Source organism: Argentina silus, assembly GCF_951799395.1.
Source record: "Argentina silus genome assembly, chromosome: 4".
NCBI classification, from domain to species: Eukaryota; Metazoa; Chordata; class Actinopteri; order Argentiniformes; family Argentinidae; genus Argentina; species Argentina silus.
This window is the reverse complement of record NC_139658.1, coordinates 19,973,603-19,995,562: the sequence shown is the minus strand read 5'-3', so window position 1 is coordinate 19,995,562 and position 21,960 is coordinate 19,973,603. Positions and strand designations below refer to the sequence as shown.

Below are 21,960 nucleotides of genomic sequence, written 5' to 3'. Positions count from 1 at the left end.
GATAATCATGTGGTATGCCAAAGAGCTGGATATTCAAATATGCTTCTCTCCTTTTGGAATGTCACATTGGAGGAATGGTATGTCAGATGTAGATTTCTGAAAGCTCCATATGATAATCAGAAAGCTGTTATTAGCTTTTCCACTTCATGTTCTTTCACTGCGCTGTGAAGCACCAGGATACAAAAGGGTTGGACTGTCTGACAACTTGTCAATCAATCACAGGTAATACTAGAGTCATCGGTGTGCTCTCTGAGGTTACTCTTAGTCTGAGGTACAGAACTATCCACTAACTGCTCTGGCGTCCTGCCTCTGAAATGATATGCTGTCTCTGCTGCCTTGGGCCAGCCATGGGTTTAACATTCTCTAAACATTCTCTAAATGACAAACTAGTTACTAGGGGCCCTTCATAATTAGACACAGGGTTTACACAAACTCTAGGCTCTTTCACAAGGATCGAACTGGAATCTTATAGGGGGGTTGCTGAAAGTCTTCTAAATCCTTAACTCTAATATTGAAACATGAATAAATATGAATGGAATTACAAAGACTTACACAAAGCCAAAGGTTGGGGTAAAATGTGATCAGTAATATCGACACATGTAAGTACACAGCGACCTGTCATTGAAAGATGGAGGGCACAGAATGTGTTTGTGTGCTAATCACAGACACAGCTTAATGCTCTAGTGGTCCCCCTTTTCTCTCAGAAATTAGGCTGTCAGTTTGACAATAGTGAAACATCAGTGTCTACACTGTATTGTGCTAAATCTGTTCTTTTTGTTTTAAGCACTCAATGATGCACACATACACACGCACACACACACACACACCCATCTGCATGCACATGCACACACACACGCATGCAAGAATACCCGTGCATGCATGCGTTCTCCTCCAAATCAAATGGTGGTTTCTGAACAGAGAAAAGGATGAAAGGGATGAAAGAGAAAAATGTCTATGGTTAATTCATATGTCCCCCAGTGTGTGTGTGTGTGTGTGTGTGTGTGTGTGTGTGTGTGTGTGTGTGTGTGTGTGTGTGTGTGCGCGTGCCTGTCTGCGTACGTATGTGTGTGAGGAAACACAAGGGTAATTTAATCTACAAACATTGAAACCAAACATACCTCAAACCATTACTCTGTCCTGGCGTCACCCCTAAGTAACATCAACACTTTCTTTCCAAAACACACATTAAATCTCTTGATTTAATCTCACCCAACTGGATAGCACACAGGGGAGGAGGGGAGGTGATGTTATCATGGCTAACCTATCTGAGAGAACAGACTGCAGACACTAAGCAACCCTGCTACATTAAAGGCAGGGTCATTAGAGCCTTGATGCTTTGGCATTAATGGCACTGGCAGGCTAATCTCACTGTCACTATAGAAACAAATATCTGTTTTTTGTCACGATCACTATGGCAGCCACAATGATATCTGTTTTGACTGAGAATCTTTCTGTGAGTTGATCTCATGTCATTAAGGACCATTCATGGTATGAATAGAACTGGATCTGCAGGCATCTGCAAGTGTAGTGATCCTCTGATGCTCAGTTGGTAGAGCATAGCGGTTGTGGGTTTGATTCCCGCTGGGACCATATATACTGAAAGATGTATGCACTCACTGCAATGTAAGTCGCTTTTAATAAAAGTGTCAGCTAAACGGCATATACACTCATGGTGGAGGTGGTGTAATGGTGTGGGGAATGTTTTCTTGGCACACTTTGGGCCTGTTAATACCAATCAATCAATCATCACTTGAATGCCACAGCCTATTTGAGTATTGTTGCTGACCATGTGCATCCCTTCATGGCCACAATTTACCCATCTTCTAATGGCTACTTCCAGCATGATAATGCACCATGTCACAAAGCAAAAGTCGTCTCAAACTGGTTTCAATGACACTGAGTTCAGTGTTCTTCAGTGGCCTTCCCAGTCACCAGATCTGAATCCAATAGAACACCTTTGGGATGTGGTATAACAGGAGATTCACAGCTTGAAAGTGCACCTGAAAAATCTGCAGGAATTGTGTGATCATGGACCAGAATCTCAAAGGAATGTTTCCAACATCTTGTGGACAAAGAATTAAGGCTGTTTTGAGAGCAAAGGGAGGCCCTACCCAGTATTAGTATAGTGTTCCTAATAAAGTGTTCGGTGAGTGTATACTGTATATGTGTCGTAGATCATCAGAGCAGACAATGACGCACGGAGATGGGAGCAGAGCCATTTCTCTCCACACACTCAATTCAATCATCTATAGTATAGCCTTTTTCTGAAAAACCTCAATGTGTACATGTTTCTGCTGCACAATACTCTGTTGTGTTTTTTGTCTGTGCCATTTTTGTGTATGCTGCCTTCTTGGCCAGAGCTCAATTGCAAAAGAGATGAGAATCTCAGTGTGACTTTGCTGGTTAAATAAAGGATACTTCTCTTTTTTAATCTTAAATACCGACATCAAGGATTACCCTTCCTTGTCGTTGTAAACCTATGCCATCACTGATTGATGATGCCATCACTGATTGATGATGCCATCACTGATTGATTGCTGATTAAACAAAACATTGTGCTATTGTCATCTAGCTGAGGAGGGAATGTAAAGTAGCCTATTTCCTCAATCTCTGAGATTGCATTATGGTAATCAGTGAAATCTCCCAAATGAATAATAGATTGAGCACGGGAGAATGTGCCGTTCCCTGGTCCCGGCAGGATGACTGGGAAAATTAGGGCCCTTGTCTGATGAGCTGTGATTTTGGTTTGCATCATGCAGAGACTTGGATGACGAGAGGAAATGTACTGTACAGTGCTGTATGAGTTTGAGAGCGAGAATTATGAGGAATTAATCAAAGGACTGATTGACCGAAACTTTCATGAGAATGATGAGGTCCTTTCGGGCTGTGCTCCAGTGTTGACCTGAGTTGTGAGTGGAGTCACTTGTTAGTTACCAAGCACCGAGCCGCCTCCATTTTACTAGCTCCATAATTATCACAAATCACCCAAGCCTCTTTCAGACACACACAAAGCTACCAGGTGAGATAGGGAGGTGCCAGCCAGGGCACATTAGCAGCAGCTGGAGTGGCTTACTCAACGTCACAAGGCAGAGAGTGGGTTTTGGGAAAGAGTTCACTTACTGCCTGTGGGACTACATGGCAGGCTGTAATCACATCGACGTTCCCAGTTCCCTGTCTACCTGCAGCTCTCCCGCCCACTGACCAACTACGGAGTGAAAGGAAAGAACAAACCAGGGCAACAAAACAGACAGAGGTGCTTGGTTGATGAGTACAGGTACGCAGATTGGAAAACAAAGAGAATTGTTTTCCACCCACATGGCCGCCAGCCTAAGTGCAGCTTGTCATTTGTGATAACGACAAGGTACAGAAAGGCCATCCATATTTCCTTGCTCTTTTGCTAAGCTGGTGTAGTGGTGGTCCCCTGCCATAGCACAAATGTACAGTACATTATATGCAGTGTTGGGAAAGCCACTCTGAAAATGTATTTGACTAGATTATAAATTACTTTACAAGGGAAGGAGTTTAACTACGCTAAAGCTACCCTTGAGAGAAATATAGTTTGTCAAACTAAAGCTACTTTGAAAAAGTGGTTCACTACATCGAACTACATCATCCAACACACAACAGTCATTTACTGAAAGATTACCAGTCCATGTGACAGAAAGCATGCGAGTGAAATGCTCTGAAATACCTGGGAGAGAAAATAAAATTGTGAGGTGGAGGAATGTGGGGAGACCAGAGGCAGTGAAACAGTAAGGAATTAAATAGTCAGTGGATTAAATAATTTTTTTTAAATGTAGTGAGTAGTGATAGTAGCATACTATACCACTACATGGCAAAAAAAACTTTTGAATTTAGTTTATCTACCACTGCAAAATGCAGTTAAACTGCTAGTTAAACTGAACTACTCCCCAACACTGATTATATGAAAGGGTTTTGGTTGACAAAATGATAGTGTGAAATGATATTATTATACATAGATTTCCATTCAGAACTATTTGGTTGGGGGCGCTTAGTGGCGCAGCACACTAATGCGCTTACCATGTAATCGCATGGTTCCTGGTTCGATTCTGACCCTCGACATATCCTGCATGTCATCCCTGCTCTCTCTCACCCATCCTTCCTGTCAATCTCTACTGTCTCTATCCCAATAAAGCAGAAATGCCCTAAAAACATATAAAAAGAAAAAAAAAGAAAAGAACTATTTGGTTAGGTCAAGCTATCAACAGTGGTGTGTGTGTGTGTGTGTGTGTGTGATAAAAAAACGTTAAAAAATAAAACATACACGGCAATACGACCAAAAGTGTTGACGTGAGAGCCACAAGGACAATACAGATGTAATTTTCCTGCTTGACATAACATAATGCTGCTGTGCAAACACAATCTTCACTGAGATACACATCTGACAACCTACGCCAGACTCAGATGCACATGAAGGGTCTGACTCTGAGTTTGATCCTTGATCAAACACAACAGAGAGTGCATCCACTGCTATCTCATTCCATGCATGCTTATGGGATTAACACATACTGGCACATTGGCTTCGAGCCATATGAGTGACGTTAGTCTCGTTTCCTGTCAAGGAACCGTACGCCATGTGTCACTATACTAATATGACACCTAATATGGCTCCTAACGCAACTTTACTGTTGCATTGCCCCGAGAAATCAGCCCTTTCCCTGGAATGCTTGGCATATTCCTCCTGGAGTCATCTACTGTAGCTGGAAGACTGGCGAGTCCAATGGACCAGATGTACGGGTTTAGTCAGGGAGATGATTTCACAGAACCCAAACTCAATAATCAGGTGGTCTTTAGGACAGCTGAAATACTGCCTTGTGCCAAATCAAATATGACTTTTAAAGGCATACTGCTGATATCTGGTGTGCCAAGGCAAAAAAATCAACTCAGATATTTTTTTAAGGCAACATCAAACGTACTACAGGAAATGTGAAGTGAATTGTTTGGATGATGCAAGACGTTTATCTGCTTCCTCTGGGTCTTGCAGTGACCCAAAATTGCCTGTGAATTCCCGTCAACATGTCTTATATCCATTAAAACCGTGAATGAATGAAATAAGTCACTTAGAAAGTGTGAAAGCTTTTGGTAGCACTGATAAAAGCTGAGCGCAGCTCATGAATGTATGACTTAAAAGAGTTAGAGAGTATGACTTAAAAGAGAGTATGACTTAAAAGAGTTAGAGAGCATGACTTAAAAGAGAGTATGACTTAAAAGAGTTAGAGAGCATGACTTAAAAGAGTTAGAGAGTATGACTTAAAAGAGAGTATGACTTAAAAGAGTTAGAGAGCATGACTTAAAAGAGTTAGAGAGCATGACTTAAAAGAGTCAGAGAGTATGACTTAAAAGAGTTAGAGAGCATGACTTAAAAGAGTTAGAGAGCATGACTTAAAAGAGTTAGAGAGCATGACTTAAAAGAGTCAGAGAGTATGACTTAAAAGAGTTAGAGAGCATGACTTAAAAGAGTTAGAGAGCATGACTTAAAAGAGTTAGAGAGCATGACTTAAAAGAGTTAGAGAGTATGACTTAAAAGAGTTAGAGAGCATGACTTAAAAGAGTTAGAGAGTATGACTTAAAAGAGTTAGAGAGCATGACTTAAAAGAGTTAGAGAGTATGACTTAAAAGAGTCAGAGAGTATGACTTAAAAGAGTTAGCCAAACTCAGTGTGGTCTTACACTTTCTTAATGAGAAGGAAGTTCATAGGCCTGGCCTACATGGGAAGACACACACTTCTGGGAGACATTAGGGCCTTGTTTCCCTGGGTGAATTGTTAGAGATCAAGAGTGGCGGTGTGTGTGTGTGTGTGTGTGTGTGTGTGTGTGTGTGTGTGTGTGTGTGTGTGTGTGTGTGTGTGTGTGTGCGTGCGTGTGTGCCTGTGTGTGCGTATGCGTGCGTGTGTGCCTGTGTGTGTGTGTGTTGTATGTAAGTTTGTATGTCCATTCTTGGAAATTATCCATTACACATGTAGCTTCATATGTTGTTGCATGTGGAATTAATTATTCGAACGCCCTATTGAAGATCATCAGCACCATTAACACTATCCAATTACTCTATCATCCAATTACTCCATACTCTATTACATACCAGTACATAGAGTCAATTCTCGTTCATATCTCTCTATTCATCATTCTCTTTGAGATGCTTGTTAAATTGAAGCACGTGCCTTCTGAAAGAACATAACGTGATGGCAGTGGTGTGTATCAGAGTGTGAGTCACGAGTTTGGTCCTCTCCGATTGATCTCAGACTGTCACTGGCTTCAGACCCCCCACCCTCTTTGTCGCTCTCTCTCTCTCTCTCTCTCTCTCTCTCTCTCTCTCTCTCTCTCTCTCTCTCTCTCTCTCTCTCTCTGTACCTTACATTTTCCTGTAGAGAGTCTGTAAGGTTGCACAAACCTTATCAAGAGCTTGAGTGCTTTACCGAGAACCTAGCACGTTGTGACTTTTCTTTGTATTACGCAACATGAATGAGTGCATCCGTTTTTTTTGTATGGATCTTATTCAAAGGAAGACACAATTCCCACTGTACAGCTATTGACTAGAGTCTGTCACTCCTATTGGGTTTGCGTGGCAGACAATATAATTGATGTAGATAGATTATTTCAGTTATTATTACAAATTAATCGAGTAAACCCAAACTCGAGATCAATGGGAAATTAGCGCGACGATACAAATGCTGAGGCTTAAGGCTGAGGTTCGCCTATTATGAGCAATTTGCTTTTAAACCTCTCCCCTTCCATTATCATTTGCCAATTTCTCCTTTTCCGTTTGAAAGACAACCTGGCTGCTTCCCCGCATTTTCCACTGCATCAAAACAAATACATGTTCTATGATGAAGCCAGCACTCAGCCCTGTAAATCAGTCTTTACAGAATACATACCCCAAGGACATGCCAGAGTAAGGGAAATAAAGAAAAAGATAAGAGAGAGAGAGAGAGAGAGAGAGAGAGAGAGAGAGAGAGAGAGAGAGAGAGAGAGAGAGAGAGAGAGAGAGAGAGAGAGAAATGGAATAGAATAGAATAGAATCATTTTGAACCTAAATGTATTGGAAATCAGGTCAAGATAATCATTTTCTAAAATGCTCTTTATGGTTGCAGGGGACGACGACGATGGGGGACGACACTTTAAAGCACAGCCGAGGAGAGGTGATAACAGTCCACCAGAGAGGAAGATCAGAGGGAAACTTAAAAGACATGGAGAGAAAAAAAAGCGCCAGAGCTGTTGTAACTGCAGAGGGGGGTCCGGGGTGTTCTCTCTGATGGGCGCAACTGAGTGATGCGAGTTATGAGTTGTCACACATGGCACATGTCCAGGAGCCCCGCTTCTCTGTCCATAATTCGTCTACGCTGAGTTCCTCTCATGTCTCTTCCCAGCAGCCTGCTCAGGAAGGCCTAGGTGCATGATGGAGGCTCCCCTCCCGTCAGGCACTAGCCAGCCATTCACACACTCCTGTTAACCCCTCGCTGTGTGTGCATATGAGGCAGCCAGGTGGGAGGCACTGACTTACAGTAGCCAGTGCATGTGTACGTGTATGCCACAGGCACACAAGCATATAGTACACACTCATTGGAGCACACACACTCATTGGAGCACACACACACATTCACACACACACACACACACGCACACACACACGCACACACGCACACATCCATGCATGCACGTATGCACACACACATCCCAGTCCATTGACAGTCCATTATTCGATGCTATCAGAGTGGCTCCCACTTCACTCTCCCTCTCTCTCTCTCTCTCTCTCTCTCTCTCTCTCTCTCTCTCCCTCCAGATGATGCGTTTTTCTGCCTGAGGAGTGTGATTGTCGTCCCTTTGTTAAATAGAATGGTTGTGATGGGGATAGTGCATTTGCTGGCTTTTGAAATTAGTCTAGTCGGCTGAGGGTTTGGTGCATCAACACACGTGACGCATGACGCGTGACATACACACATGGAATTTCTTGAAGGCTGCTTGTTTTATATTTAGTCATTCCCATACAAAAGCACTAGCTATTTTCCTCTTCTTTCCATTTGGAGTTTTGTGTAGGTGACTATTTTAAATCTGACCATAGTACCAAAAATAGATCTTGAGTGAAACGTTTTGAGATGCAGACTGAAGAAGCAGAGGTAGGCACACAAGTGTAGCTAGACCGACAGTTGATTCAGACCTCGGCAGCTACTTCCTTCGCTTATTTGCTCTTCCACATACTTATCTTTTTGTCTTCTTCAATCTTTTCCTCCTTCTTTCTTCTTTTTGAATGGCTTTAATTGCTTGCCTGGCAGCACAGAGCTACTAAAGAATGTGTTGTAAAGAAATCCTGACTGTCTCCCGACTTTCTTATTCAAATCCACCACTAATTCCTTCTGAAGCAGTGGGGTTTGACAGTGATGGGCCTTATCAGCTCTGTAAAAGCCCTATAGGCTAAACCTATAGGCTATACCCTAAAACACAGAGAACTGGTTCACACTGATCCTTCTTAGGGATGTTTATTGTCTGTCAGGGGGATCAGTCTATTGACCTTAAACATTTGCTCCCAGGGAGGTCAAGGACATCAAGACACACACACACAATCGCACGCATGCACGCACGCACGCACAACTTTATGACCAATCATATTAGACCATGCATTCCAGAACTATCAACCAACCTGCATCCCTAACTACAGTGATATTTCACGTGTTCCAGAACTATCAACAAACCTGCGTCCATAACTACGGTAATAGTTTTATGAACTACTTTATGAAGCAGAGGGCATAAATCAATACAATATATCATGGAAAACAAAACCAAAAAAAACACTAGCACAATTGCTTGTTGTTGCTGTCGGTGAAAAGCTGTTATATAAAAGCCGTTCCGATAGCCACAACACAGTACACCCTTGAGTGTGTTACTGCTTAATTCCATAACATCTGATCAAAACAGCTAGAAGCTGTGCATGCTTAATTAGAAATTAAGTGGATCACAAAGCTCATACACTGATGAAATGATAACAGAATAGAAACAATAAAGAAACATAGAGGGCAGTGTGATTTTAGCTGTTTCTACTCCATTGGACCTCTGTAATTGACCACATATTTACTAAGCCCTCAACCTATACTGAGGCCTAGAGACAAGTCGTCACTGAAGTGGTTTCCTTTCCTAGACTCCTTTCCTTCATCTGCTCTAACGTGACAGGGCTGGCAAAGCCATTCTGATCATAAATGTCAGCTATATTGTTTAAATCAATCCTGTCCTTAGGTCTGTGCAGAAGGAGCGGGAATGAGGATAGGTAGCCACTTACCCTATTGAGTTGCACCCGAAAACCAACAATGAAGAGTTTCACATTATAGATGGTTCAACCTGCAATCTCTTCCTCTATCGTTTGTGGAGGTCTATCTCAGTTACTGCCTCTGGTTATGGTTCTCTGGGCCAAGTATAAAACTTTGAACCTGTATCAGAATGATTCTTTTGGAGATCCACTCGAATTCCTTTTCTGTTGTGTTGTTCTCATCTCACAAGTTTTTTTTTTTTTTTTTTTAAATGTATCAACTGCTACAAATTGACACATATCATCAAAAGAAAAAAAGACACAACCACAAACATGTTGTAGAACATTTCTTATTGCGTATAATTACTTTGTTCAATTGGTGATAATTCAGCTAAACAAATCAATCATTTTTGTTTTAAATGTTCGAACATTGAAAACACACGGCTATGAGCAGGACAAGAGTCTGTTGAGATTCTATGTAGATACATCACAGTTATGTCACACCAGAATTGCAATCGCCGCCTCTTACTGGTTACAAACATGAGTCAAAATAACATCAGCAAGGAGTACAATTCCTAATTTAAAACCAGAACACTGCTCTAAATGAAAACACAGTTACCTCTTGATATGACATTGCCATTTATTACTAATAATTCATTAAATATTCATTAATACAATGTTCCAGATCATTCTGTGGTTCACTGATACTGTACATCAAACCGTAAGAGATTGATTTGCCTTTTGCCATATTCCCGGTCTTTTTTACACGAGGCACCAAGTCTCTCTAGTCTTCATTAGTGGACATGAAGTTACCAGAGGTAATCCTTGTCTTCAGAGGCACAGTGTCTTGCAGTCCAATGGGCCTTCATTCATTACAAAATAGATACCAATATCTCTACATGTATATTACATATAATTCTTTAGACAAATAAAATGTGAAAATATGAAAACCAAATAACAAAAGGAGATATTTGCACAAATGTCAAAATACATGGGAAACATAGCAAGAGTTGCCTTCTAATCTTCTCTTTCTGATTTCTTTCTACTCATGCCTTGCATATGAAAATATAGGCTCTTTTATACTTGACCAACTCAAACATCTCACAGATGAAACAAAGGTATGATGCATCCTTGCAAAAGCAGCATATTTTGACATATACAAAGAGCCTCCCTCTTCGATTTGAAAAGTTCTCTCTCTCTTTCTCTCTCAAGTGGATGTCAACGACCTGTTGAACTGGGCTTTCCCAAGAAGACCATAAAGGATTAACTGTGGACCTGAATACTAAGTGGATGTCTATTGGTTGGTTTGGTTTGCCACAGATTAAAAGGTGGTTAGGGGAGGGGTTCCTCTTGATTTTAAGTGTCTATAACCCTTAAAAACACCCAGCTGGACTGCATGCAGAGTCACACGCACCCACAACCATACAGTAGAGTAGGGACCGTGTGACATCATATATGTAAAGCACTGAGCATGAGGCTGTGTGTCTGCAGCAGATAGTAGATAGTAGAGGAGCTGGACAGACAGGTCAGTAGCATGCTATGGGGGTAGGCCATGTCCGTGCTGCAGAATACATTGCTTCTCCCTCTCTTGCCTTGAGTCTTGCCCCATTAACACACCCTTCTCTAATCAGCCTGTGTGCAATTCATTTCATCCCCGGTGTTCCTGCATTTAAGGACCCCTTCAACCTACGTCCTTTCTCTCCGTATATTATTTTTCTCTCTCTGTGTGTTAGAAAGTGCCATTTAAAAGGCTGAATAACCTTTACACTAATATGATGGATTTGCTGCCATTGGCTGTCAAGCTGTATTGGGGGCATCGATTACTAAGGACAGAACCTCGTTAGACACCCTTGGACAAGGTGGGGGGCGATCGAAGATGATGAAGGGATGGGAGGTGGAGAAGGGAAGGGGGGTGGGGCTTGGTAGTCCCTTGTCACAGGCAGAGAAGGCGGGATCCCTCATCCCCATCTTCCCCTAGACCCTGGGGGATACGGGGCATCATGGCCGAGCGGGTCAGGCCCCAGAAACGAGCAGGGGACATGTCCTTCTTAGTGGCTGTGAACTTCCACCCCATGTGAGAGCCACAGGTCCGGCACTGAGCGATCGTCCAGGCATACCTGAGGGAGGGAGGGAGGGAGGAGGGGGGGGGGAGAAAAACCAGACATATCAGCCCAAATGTCATTTGTCTAGAACGCATTATTTTATTATCCACAGGGCATGTAACGCAGAATCAAATGCCGTTGTTGGATGCCTTTTAAATCCCTGAGAGTGTGTACTGTAGACAGAGACAGAGAAAGGAAGTAGGGATGCAGCAAAACCTTGATAAGATGACAGGGAATAACCATCATCAGAGCGGATGGGCAGCGGAGCGACTGTGAAACTGCGCTGGAGAGCGGGAATCTGAGTGAGCGCGCGCCCAAGACACTTTGATACCTGACTGCGTAATTGGTGAGTCTGGGCGATATTATAAAAGAGGAGTTTGATTGAAGTTAATTACAGACTGTTTCATTATTAAAAAGGCTAAGTTGGAACGGAAAGGGGGACACGCCAGAGGAGAGAGGGAGAGGTGGAGGTGCAGGTGGACGTTGAAGTTAAAAAGAGGTTGGTTGTTGCTAATGATCTGTGATTGCACAAAATGCGCTTATAACCCCCCCCCCCGCTATTTTTCTCCTTAAACAGCAACACAAACAAAAAAAGTCTGCCATCCCTGATTGTAGAGTGTCCTTCAGAAGCGTTGCATGCCGTCTGTGGAAGGGCTTACTGAGGGTCTCCCAACCACAATCATGGCACTGTAGGCCCACTCATCCCAACCACAATCATGGCACTGTAGGCCCACTCATCCCAACCACAATCATGGAATGCCCACTCATCCCAACCACAATCATGGAATGCCCGCTCACTCCCACCCACATATTTCTCTCCTCAGATATTACAAAGAGAGACCCAGACCTAATCAACCAAATCCCCTCTCTCATCTCCTCCCCATTTGGTCCCAGCTCATTTCCTTCCTCGGGCCGAAACCCCTCCCAGCCTTTCACGTGGGAACAAGGCGACGCACACAGACCAAGAGCTCCCAAACCACATCTTACCATCTAACACCTGTTAGATGATTAAACAATTCTCAGCCGTTCTGGCAACAACTCGGCCTTCTAAAAGGAGTGTTCAAGTGTCACACAGCAGTTCAAAACATGCCCATGCATGGAGGTTAAAAAACAGGATAACACAACTCTGATATGTTTTAGTCTGAACTCCCACCCCAAATATCTCCTTCTCTCCCTTTCTCCATTAAGTATCTGCTAACATCTTCAGATAAAACACTCCTTATTACTCCTCTCCCACCATTTTAAGGACTTCAAGAAGACTTCAATAAGACAGTTTGCCCTCTTCCAGCACAGAGAGAGCCTAAGCGGAGGGCAGAGGCATATATAATAATTATAATCCAAACAGAAAACCAACAGGAAATGTGACTGTGTGCCATTTATGAGGAGTGGTGTGTTTAGCAGTGGCTGCTTACATAACCACATCTCTTGAGCCCAGGGGAGACTGTGCTGTCACAGGGAGCTCCACCACGGGGCCCTCCAGAAAGCTCCTCTGTCAATACCTCTGCCAGGCCTCATGTTGCGCAATGACAGACTAGGGCTGTATGTGGTGTGGGATGCCCACTGGAACACACAGAGAGGGGTTTTAATAAAGCTCACTGAAACAAGGCACCCAAATACTGGACTAACCCTAATGCCAAAAATGACAGTCCAGCAAAGGGCCAAAGGCTTTCGCTTTCAAGTATTTGGCAGCTTCGACCAAATATGGTATTGAAGGTGGTCCAAGACTGCCAAAGCATAGTAATGTGAGAGCGTTAATACAAATCATGATCGTTTTTCATTAAAAACCTCAACAATACAAACAAAGTACATTTCAATGGTGTATATTTACATCTGTCAGTCTGTATATGTCTGCATGCTTCTTGAGGGAATATACAGTACCAGTCAAAAGAGACAAACTTGCCAAGAGTGTGCAAAGCTGTCATCAAAGCAAAAGGTGGCTACTTTGATGAATCTAAAATATAAAACATATTCTGGTTTGTCTAACACTTTTTTGTTTACTACATAATTCCATATGTGTTCCTTCATAGTTCTGATGTCTTCAATATTAATCTACAATGTAGAAAATGATCCAAAAAAATGTAAAGAAAAATCATTGAATGAGAAGGTGTGTCCAAACCTTTGACTGGTACTGTATATTTTTGAGTGGACTTGGCCTCTGTCAGTTTGTGTGGTGTGGGTTTCAGTATGCGGTGAGAGTGAGCGAATGAGCATGTCATGTGATGTTGAGAGGCGTTACCCTGGAAACCAGCTGTGGAGTGTGGACGGCCTGCCGACCAGGTTTAGGTTATTGGCTTTGTAGACGGTGAGGGTCTCGTGGACAAAGCCGTGAGGGTTGACGTAAGCAGCCATGGGGCCATACAAAGAAAGGCTGCAGGGGAGGAGAAGGTGGAGGAAGGAAGAAAGAAAGAAAGAAAGAAAGAAAGAGAGAGAAAGAGAGAGTGTGTTAGGGCTTGAGCTTAGGTGACTCCGGTTTGGTAAACTCAACTTAACATATCATTGAGAATTTGAATGGAATTTGAATTGTAGAGCCAAAATAAAATAAAATGCTTCACTGTCCCATTTCTTATGCAGGGCTCTGTATGCTAATATGATCATATATATGCTAATATGATGTTATATGCTAATATGACGAGCTGACTGCTGTTACAAAACCTGTGTGTGTGTGCGTGTGTGTGCGTGTGCGTGTGTGTGTGTGTGTGCGCCAGTGAATGCATGCGCCCAGGGAGGTTAACCAAATGTCACATAGCCGTGACCACAAGCTAACTAAAGGTCAGGTAATTAATCCCCTGCAATTAGCATCTCTGGCCCTGGGGGTCAAGTCACGGAGGAAAGAGAGGGGCTGGGGAGCTGGGGGCCTTGGGTAGTGGACAGAGCATGGATTCATCAAAGGTGAGCTTCTGAAACACAACCTCCCCGCTGACTGACTTACAAGCCTCTCACTGACTTGGAACGCACGCACGCACGCACGCACGCACGCACGCACGCACGGCACTGAAGAGACACTATAGAGACACTAACATTTACATCCATGGAACTAGGACAACCTACAGACACAACCTACAGACACACTGTCATTAGTCACCGTCCTCCTCACCTGAAGATTTCGTTCTTGGTGGTGATTTCTGTATCTTGGCACTGCTTACAACACAGCGAGGTGCACTGTGAAGAGGACGGAAAAACACACGTGACGTATTAATAACAACCGTGTTCATTACAGCCCCTCAGATTCATGCAGCTGCAAAGGAAACAGTAATAATCACGTAGGCCGTCCGTCTCCCTCTCCGACACATTGTAATTGGCCAGATCTGATGGGGTTCAGTGTTTGGTGCTCCTCGGCGAAGCCTCCATTAAACCACGTCACCCTCTCTCACCGGCAGCAGGAGAAGAACTTGTCATAACCAATCAGAGTGGAAGGAAACCCGGCTAACCCAAACGCTCCCGCAGACATCACCTCACGCGTCTACAAACAGCCAAGCGCGTCTTTAATATGACAACGTAACGATGGTACTAATATTCAATTAACCTGAATGGACCCTGTGAATTACTTTATACAACAAATGAACAGTCATTCAGTCTGTCTGTCTGTCTGTCTGTGAATGATGAGCTGAATTTATACCATTCACATCCATGTGGATTTTCATAGTGGACGAGGATTTCAATCAGCATCGGCCCGGGGTTTGCATTTATTATTTTGGCGTAGCTACGACGCACGGACCCAAGCGGAAAACACACTGACGCCAAATGTATTCAAATCAGCCTTCAGTCTTCAGAGGATTTCTTCTAAGGGAACATAGAGGTGGAACTGACATTTCACACATTTCAGATTTATACTAATATAACATTGATGTATGTTCTTGACATAACATGTTCTCTCAATGAAGCCCAGAGTGGTGAGCTGGAGTGTGTTTACTCCTGGCTGCCAAGGGCCTTTCCTGTGCTTGACAAAGAGAGAGTGCTGCAGAGGCAGTTGGGAGACAGTTGGGAGGCAGTTGGGAGACAGGCCAGAGCACTGCTTTGCATTTTAAGTTTGGAGCTGAAGGCTCTTGAAGTGGGACCAGGGCAGCGGTGTGGACTGAGAGTGATGGCCTCAGAGGGGAGAGGGTGTGAGGGGTGAGGAAGTCAGAGCAGAGACAAGGGGGGGGGGGGGGATTTTGGAGGAGATATTTATTAACACTGTCAGAGGCCCCATGCCTGGGGAGCATCTCACAAAGACAGCATCTGAGGTGTATGATCATCACTATATATAGGCAATGACTAAATATAACATGGAGCATCAGAAGAGTGAAGAGGGGGAGAGGAGGGGAGGAGAGGAGGGGAGACAGGGATGTATGCTTTTCACTGGGCAGCCAGGAGGAGAGGGCTGAGATGATATCAGATCAGTTGGGGGCTCAATATCGTGACTTAGTGTGGACCATGTTGAATGTGAAGTTTGTCAAGTGAGTTGGGTATGTGTATGTGTGTGTGTGTGTGTGTGTGTGTGTGTGTGTGTGTGTGTGAGAGAAATCTTTCAGATGTGTTTGTGAGCCTCAAGTGAATGAGTTGGATTTGTGTCAAGTGTATCAGATGAGTGTGAGCCGTGTGTGTGTGTGTGTGAGCCGTGTGTGTGTGTGAGCCGTGTGTGTGTGTGTGTGTGTGTGTGTGTGTCTCTCTCTCTCTCACCCGGTCCATGATGTCCAGCTCACAACGCAGCCTCTGGATGGCACTGCCGATCTTCAGCAGCTGGAGCCTCAGAGCGTCGTCTATGGGCAAACAGGCTGCCACTCTGTAGGAGAAGTCTGACAGAGAGACAGACAAGAGACAAGAGAGACAGAGAGAGAGAAAACATAGACAAGAAAGAAGATAAATACCAAGGGGGAGGGGATAGAAGGAAGGAAAGAGTGGAAAAATAAGAAAAACACAGGCATCAAATAGGAGGCTTTACCGATGGCATTGGTAGGGAGGGAGTCATCCTTCAGGTTCTCGTCCCACTCATGCAACTGCTTCTTCACTCTATTCATAAGAGTCTCCTGAAAAACAAGGGAAATGAGATTGAAAACAGGATGCGTCACGCAGCGCACGCACACACACACGCACACACACACACACACACGCACGCACGCACGCACACAGCTGTCGCTTTATCTCTCTGAGACCTAGATCAGTCCAATCTTATTCCTGTGACAATGTTCTGTGTACAGCGGGAGGAGAAGGGGTGATGAAATAGAGGCACCGCCCCCCATACTTACAGAGTCATAGAGAGCGTACACCCAGGGCGGCCACGAGGTCATGTTGGCACAGTGAAACTTCCTCTGGAGGAGAACACAGAGAATCACACAGATCACAAACACCGCAGAACCACAAACACTGTTGAATGACATAACATATAATCATATGAAAATAATCGCAATATGCAAGCATAACTGCATGGGATTGCCTCTCTCTCCGCCTGCCTGCTCTCCTGCCAAAATGCAAATGAAAGAGAGTGAGATGTCATGATGCACCTCTGACCACATGGTACATGGTTCTACCTGTATGGTGGTGGTGCTGTGTGTCAGTAGCAGTAGCTGTCTGTTGTTAACTAGTGCTTATATGTATGTGTATCTGACCTGGCGATAGTGTTGTTCAGGTGTACTTATGTTGGTGTGTGTTTGTTCACTAGTACTCGTGTAGATGTGTGTATCTGACCTGGTGGTAGTTGTGTGTTTACTCAGGTGTACTTGTATAGGTGTGACTGACCTGGCAGTCGATGTGTGTTGTTCAGGTGTGTGTTGTTCACTCGTACTTGTGTAGGTGTGTATCTGACCTGGCGGTAGGCGTGTGTTGTTCAGGTGTGTGTTGTTCACTCGTACTTGTGTAGGTGTGTATCTGACCTGGCGGTAGGCGTGTGTTGTTCAGGTGTGTGTTGTTCACTCGTACTTGTGTAGGTGTGTATCTGACCTGGCGGTAGGCGTGTGTTGTTCAGGTGTGTGTTGTTCAGATGTGTGTTGTTCACTAGTACTTGTGTAGGTGTGTATCTGACCTGGCGGTAGGTGTCCCACCAACGCTTGGCCTGTTTGCAGCTCTGAGCCGGGGGTCTGGAGGACGGGTGCATTTGGAGGCGGGACAGGGGTGTGAGCTGCACCGCAGTGAGGGGATCTGGCAGGATGCATTCTGGGAGGATCTGCACCTTGGCCTGTCTGATCCTGGAACAAGGAAAGAGAGAGAGGAGGAGGAGAAGGTGGATGAGAAGGGGGGGGGGGGGTAGAAAATGTACTTAGTGGGAGAAGGTTTCTAAATACCATAATCCCTAATGTCTGTTTTAGAAAATGTCTGAACATCATATCCAGCAATAACGAGTAATTCTCCACCACAAACCCTTACCCGTAAGCAGTCCTGCATGTCTCTGTCTGTCTCTCTGATACACACACACACACACACACACGTCCCCCACGATGAAGATAGGTTGTTCTCATTAACATCATCATAGTGTGCAAAGAGGAGAGAGCACCTCAGACTGCACGTTTTAGCTGTTTGACTGTTTCCAAATAATACTGTCAAATCCTTGGAAATGAATCAAATAAGCACTACAAGGTCCAGTAATTTTTCAGTCTACCTCAAATCCGTGGACTGCCTTCAAATAAATGCAAAGCTGTAAAAAGCAAGACTGATCATGAATGCAATAAGCACTACACGTTCTGTTAACTTTTCAGTCATACGTTTGAATAATTTAATTAAAACCAATTTATACAAGGAGAGGCACTACATCATTCGTGGGGGACAACATTTTTACATTTACATTTATGGCATTCAGCAGACGCCTTTATCCAAAGCGACTTACAACAAATACATTTGTTTAAGTAAGGGACTCATCTATCCAACAGTCATCATAAGGTAAAGTAATCAATGCTCACACCAGGGGCCATTGGCAGTCATAATGCCAGAAGCCAATTCTTTTTTTTCTTTTTCTTTTTTATTATTAATTATTTATTAACAGGAGAGAACTTGTACAGGGGGGAAGTAGAGGTGAAGAGGTCTCAAGGGTTGGGGTTAGGATTAGTACAGGGAGGGTAGTGGAGGTGAAGAGGTCTGAGGAAGGACTGTTAAAATGTAGCCTGAAGAGATGGGTTTTCAATCTACAGCGGAAAATCAGTAGTGACTCTGCAGTTCTGCTAGTGGGGGGAAGCTCATTCCACCAGCGGGGCGCCAGGACAGTGAAAAGCCGTGACCTAGTGGCGCGACCACTTACTGTACACTTGTTTCAGAGAGGAAGGTAGCAGCCTTTAAAGAAATGGCAATATAGCTAGAGTAATCCCTGCCAATCTATTCATGGAGGTGGATACCAGGATGGATACAGCGATGCCTCAGAGAGGTGCAGGTCAGCTGATACAGATCTAAAGGTGTCTATCGAAATCACATGAAGAACCAAGGGACACGGCTGAAGGCAATACATCATTATTAAAGACCATCGATGCATCACTGACATGAAGTTTCCATGGTTGGTAATGGGAACATTGTAACCCACATGACCATTAAATGGATAACCTGTTCTCATTATTAGAACATTTAATATACCAACATACTCCACTCGGGTTGAACCTGCACCTTTGCCAAGCACAGATTGTTTTATTTTTCTACTAACAATTGTATTCGGCCCTTTATCTACCTTTCTCAAAGTCTTACATGCGATGATCGTGATGTAACGTTTTTTCACTTTCTTAAGGCGAATGTAGTGTACTAATTGGAAGTCGCTCTGGATAAGAGCATCTGCTAAATGACTTAAATGTCAATGTAATGTGCATGTATCACATAACAACACTGTCACAAATGACTTTGGCTTTTTTTGGGCTTTTGGCTGCCATTGTTGTTGACTTTGCTCCCATAATAAACGCCACAATTTACACTGTAATTTACACTGCTATGACCCATTTCAAAGAGTTTATAACTGCCCAATAAGCAAAACATATTGGTCTGGCCACTACAGAAATAGTCACAAACCATCAGTTCGATCTATTTGGAAAATAGTGCTGTCGCTTACATTAATACTGCTGGTATTGCCTATTGCCTATGGCCCCTGGTCTGAGTATTGATTACTTTATCTTATGATGACTGATGGATAGATGATTCACTTACTTAAACAAATGTATTTGTTGTAAGTCGCTTTAGATAAAGGCATCTGCTAAATGCCATAAATGTAAATGTAAAAAATGCTGGTCATGAAGCACTGAGTGCAACACAACACAATGCATGTGATGGTCCACCAGAACTAAGAGAATTGTGGTCAGTAGTGTTCTCCAGTAGTGTTTTTAGCGGATTCAACCCATGCAGAGATCTCCCCTACAGTAGCATCTCTGACCCAGAGATGACTGCTATGGGAATACACAGAGTGAGTGTGTCCTCTGGTGGTTACTTGTTAAATCACTTGCAGAAGTATCAACTATTTACCAGGCCTTGAAATAACTGACGTTATGAATTTATGATGACTTTATGAGGCATACTGCAATTCAAAGCAAAGCTCATCTATTATCTACGAGATTGGGGAGACACTCAAGGTTGTGTCTCTGTCTACCATTGGCTATTACACTCTTGTGTTATATGAAGGTCAAGTTCTGGTTACTGGTCTGTCATGTTCGACTCATCTCCACTGTGCGGGTGAAACATTTTGTCCTGATGGGATAAACCACTTTTTTTTGGAAGTGAGTGCGGACCATTTCTATTGACTTTGTCAGGTCTACGCACCACCAGGTTTATTCTGAAAATATCAGTGCGCCAGGTTTTCTCCTTGTTCATCTCCACTTACCCATCTGCCTGAGTTCTAATCTCATGGACCTTGAATCGCTGCCTTCCAACGGCTTTCACTTTGACCGTCTCAATGCCGTACTCCTGCTCCTCTCTGTAAGCATATATCTCAGCCGTTGTCCCGAACTCTGCCTCCCGCTCAGCTAAGTGACTGGGGGGAGAGATAACAGACACATCTAATTGATAAAAACCCTTTCATTTAATATATATGCCATTTAGATGACGCTTTTATCCAAAGCGACTCATATTGCAGCGAGTGCATACATTTTTCAGTATATATGGTCCCGGCGGGAACCAGATCCCCAGACACAAACAGGCCGACTCTCACTGTGACTGCAATCCAGAAACTCACATTCTCTGTCTGTCTGTCTGTCTGTCTGTCTGTCTGTCATCCTCTACTACCCTCTGTCGGTGTACCTGTTTGCCAGCACGGCGAAGGTGCGGTCTCTCTGGATGACGCTGCGCATCATGCTGACCTCCTGCGGTCTGAAGAGCTGCAGAGGCAACGTCTGGCCTGGGATCAGCATGATAGCTGTGTCAGGCAGCACTGGGATGGTCTGGCAGCTGTCGTCATCATGAACTGTACGTCCATGGAACTCCTCCATGTCTGAGCCCAGGTACTGAGCCCGAGATGGGAGAGAGACAGTATCAACTATCTGAACAAGCCAGGACATGCACCACAAGGGGCTTTTATTCAAAAGGGCACAGCATAACAGAGCATTCATATAGAAATCTATTGTCTATTGCAGACATTCTCTGTCATTCAGAATAAGGAATGAGGCTCTATGTAACAACATTCAGACGGAGAAACGATCACCCACGGCATGTGACGTTGGAAGACTTTGGTCGAAGTTGATGAGAGAAGGTTTTTCTGCCTCCTCACTGTCGCGGTCTTCAGTCTCCATCTCATCTTCCTCTTCTTCTTCATTTTCTGAAACAATACTTACGTCAGTGGCCACAATACCACCGGCTAAGCCTCGCTGCATGTAGGATACAGGGTTTCAGTTTCACTTCTTAGGGCTCTTAAACATAATTTCCCTGAGTCATTGATCTCCTCACCATTATGTGATGGGTAAAAGCAGTCGAACTTTATGGTGGCCACCTTTGACTACATAGATCTGATGATGACATCAATTAATTAGCTAACGTTCGCTGTGGCTATAACAAATCTTAACCATGCAGACTGACATGTCTGGACGTGACAGTGACGACTATAATGATTTGTTGAAATGTTTCGCTAGGTCAACTTCATTGCAAATGGCGAAACAATTCTCTATGTTAGCTGGCTACTATAGTTGTATAGAAATTGCCATTTTCCTGCAATGGAGCGAGGATACAGTTTTCGACAGTGAGATATAGGTAGCAATGCTGGCTGCTGACAGGCTGAGGTGGCCTCGTTTCTATGCAAAATAATATGGTTTGGCATAGCTACATGGTCCAAATCAATCAACCAAGGTATGCATAAGCACACTACCCTGCAAGTTAATTTAACACCAAGATCAATTTGTACCGGGTAACAGCTGTAGTTGGTTGCCCATGTTGTCGTTGATATCGTGGTCGCCTCCACCCCTCTCGTCAGCCATATCCTTCTGTTTACAACCCTTCACTCTTCTTCTGTGGTATTATCGCAGCTTGCGTATCACCAACAACTCATTATCGCCATCAACTGGACGGGGTTTCAATGGGTGCGCTATATTCACCATTATTGCCCACTAGATGCCGCTCGAACTGATCTGATATAGATCCTTGTTCTGACCAATGGTTCAGTAACTAGACAGGACATTGCTTGACATTGACACATATTATTTATTAGTTCTGTGGCAAGTATCGTATGTCCCAAAATGGTAGTGTC

General features: G+C 43.8%; 1 protein-coding gene across 3 annotated transcripts; it reads right to left on the bottom strand.

The window, feature by feature from the left end:
- Positions 1–9,594: 9,594 nt before the first annotated feature.
- On the bottom strand, positions 9,595–21,700 carry crbn (cereblon; the record flags this gene model as incomplete). 3 transcript variants are annotated; one of them, XM_083668749.1, is made up of 11 exons in its annotated part: positions 9,595–11,369; positions 13,591–13,722; positions 14,449–14,513; positions 16,014–16,129; positions 16,276–16,360; positions 16,580–16,642; positions 17,353–17,515; positions 20,110–20,259; positions 20,526–20,728; positions 20,930–21,039; positions 21,619–21,700. In XM_083668749.1, the coding sequence occupies 11 exons, from the start codon at positions 21,689–21,691 to the stop codon at positions 11,186–11,188; spliced, it is 1,344 nt and encodes a 447-aa protein (XP_083524875.1). In that variant the 3' UTR covers positions 9,595–11,185. The 3 variants fall into 3 exon arrangements, with proteins under 3 accessions (XP_083524875.1, XP_083524873.1, XP_083524874.1); XM_083668748.1 differs by lacking the exon at positions 9,595–11,369 and adding an exon at positions 12,736–12,914 and having other exon boundaries at positions 21,619–21,691; XM_083668747.1 differs by lacking the exon at positions 13,591–13,722 and having other exon boundaries at positions 21,619–21,691.
- Between the last annotated feature and the right edge of the window lie 260 nt (positions 21,701–21,960).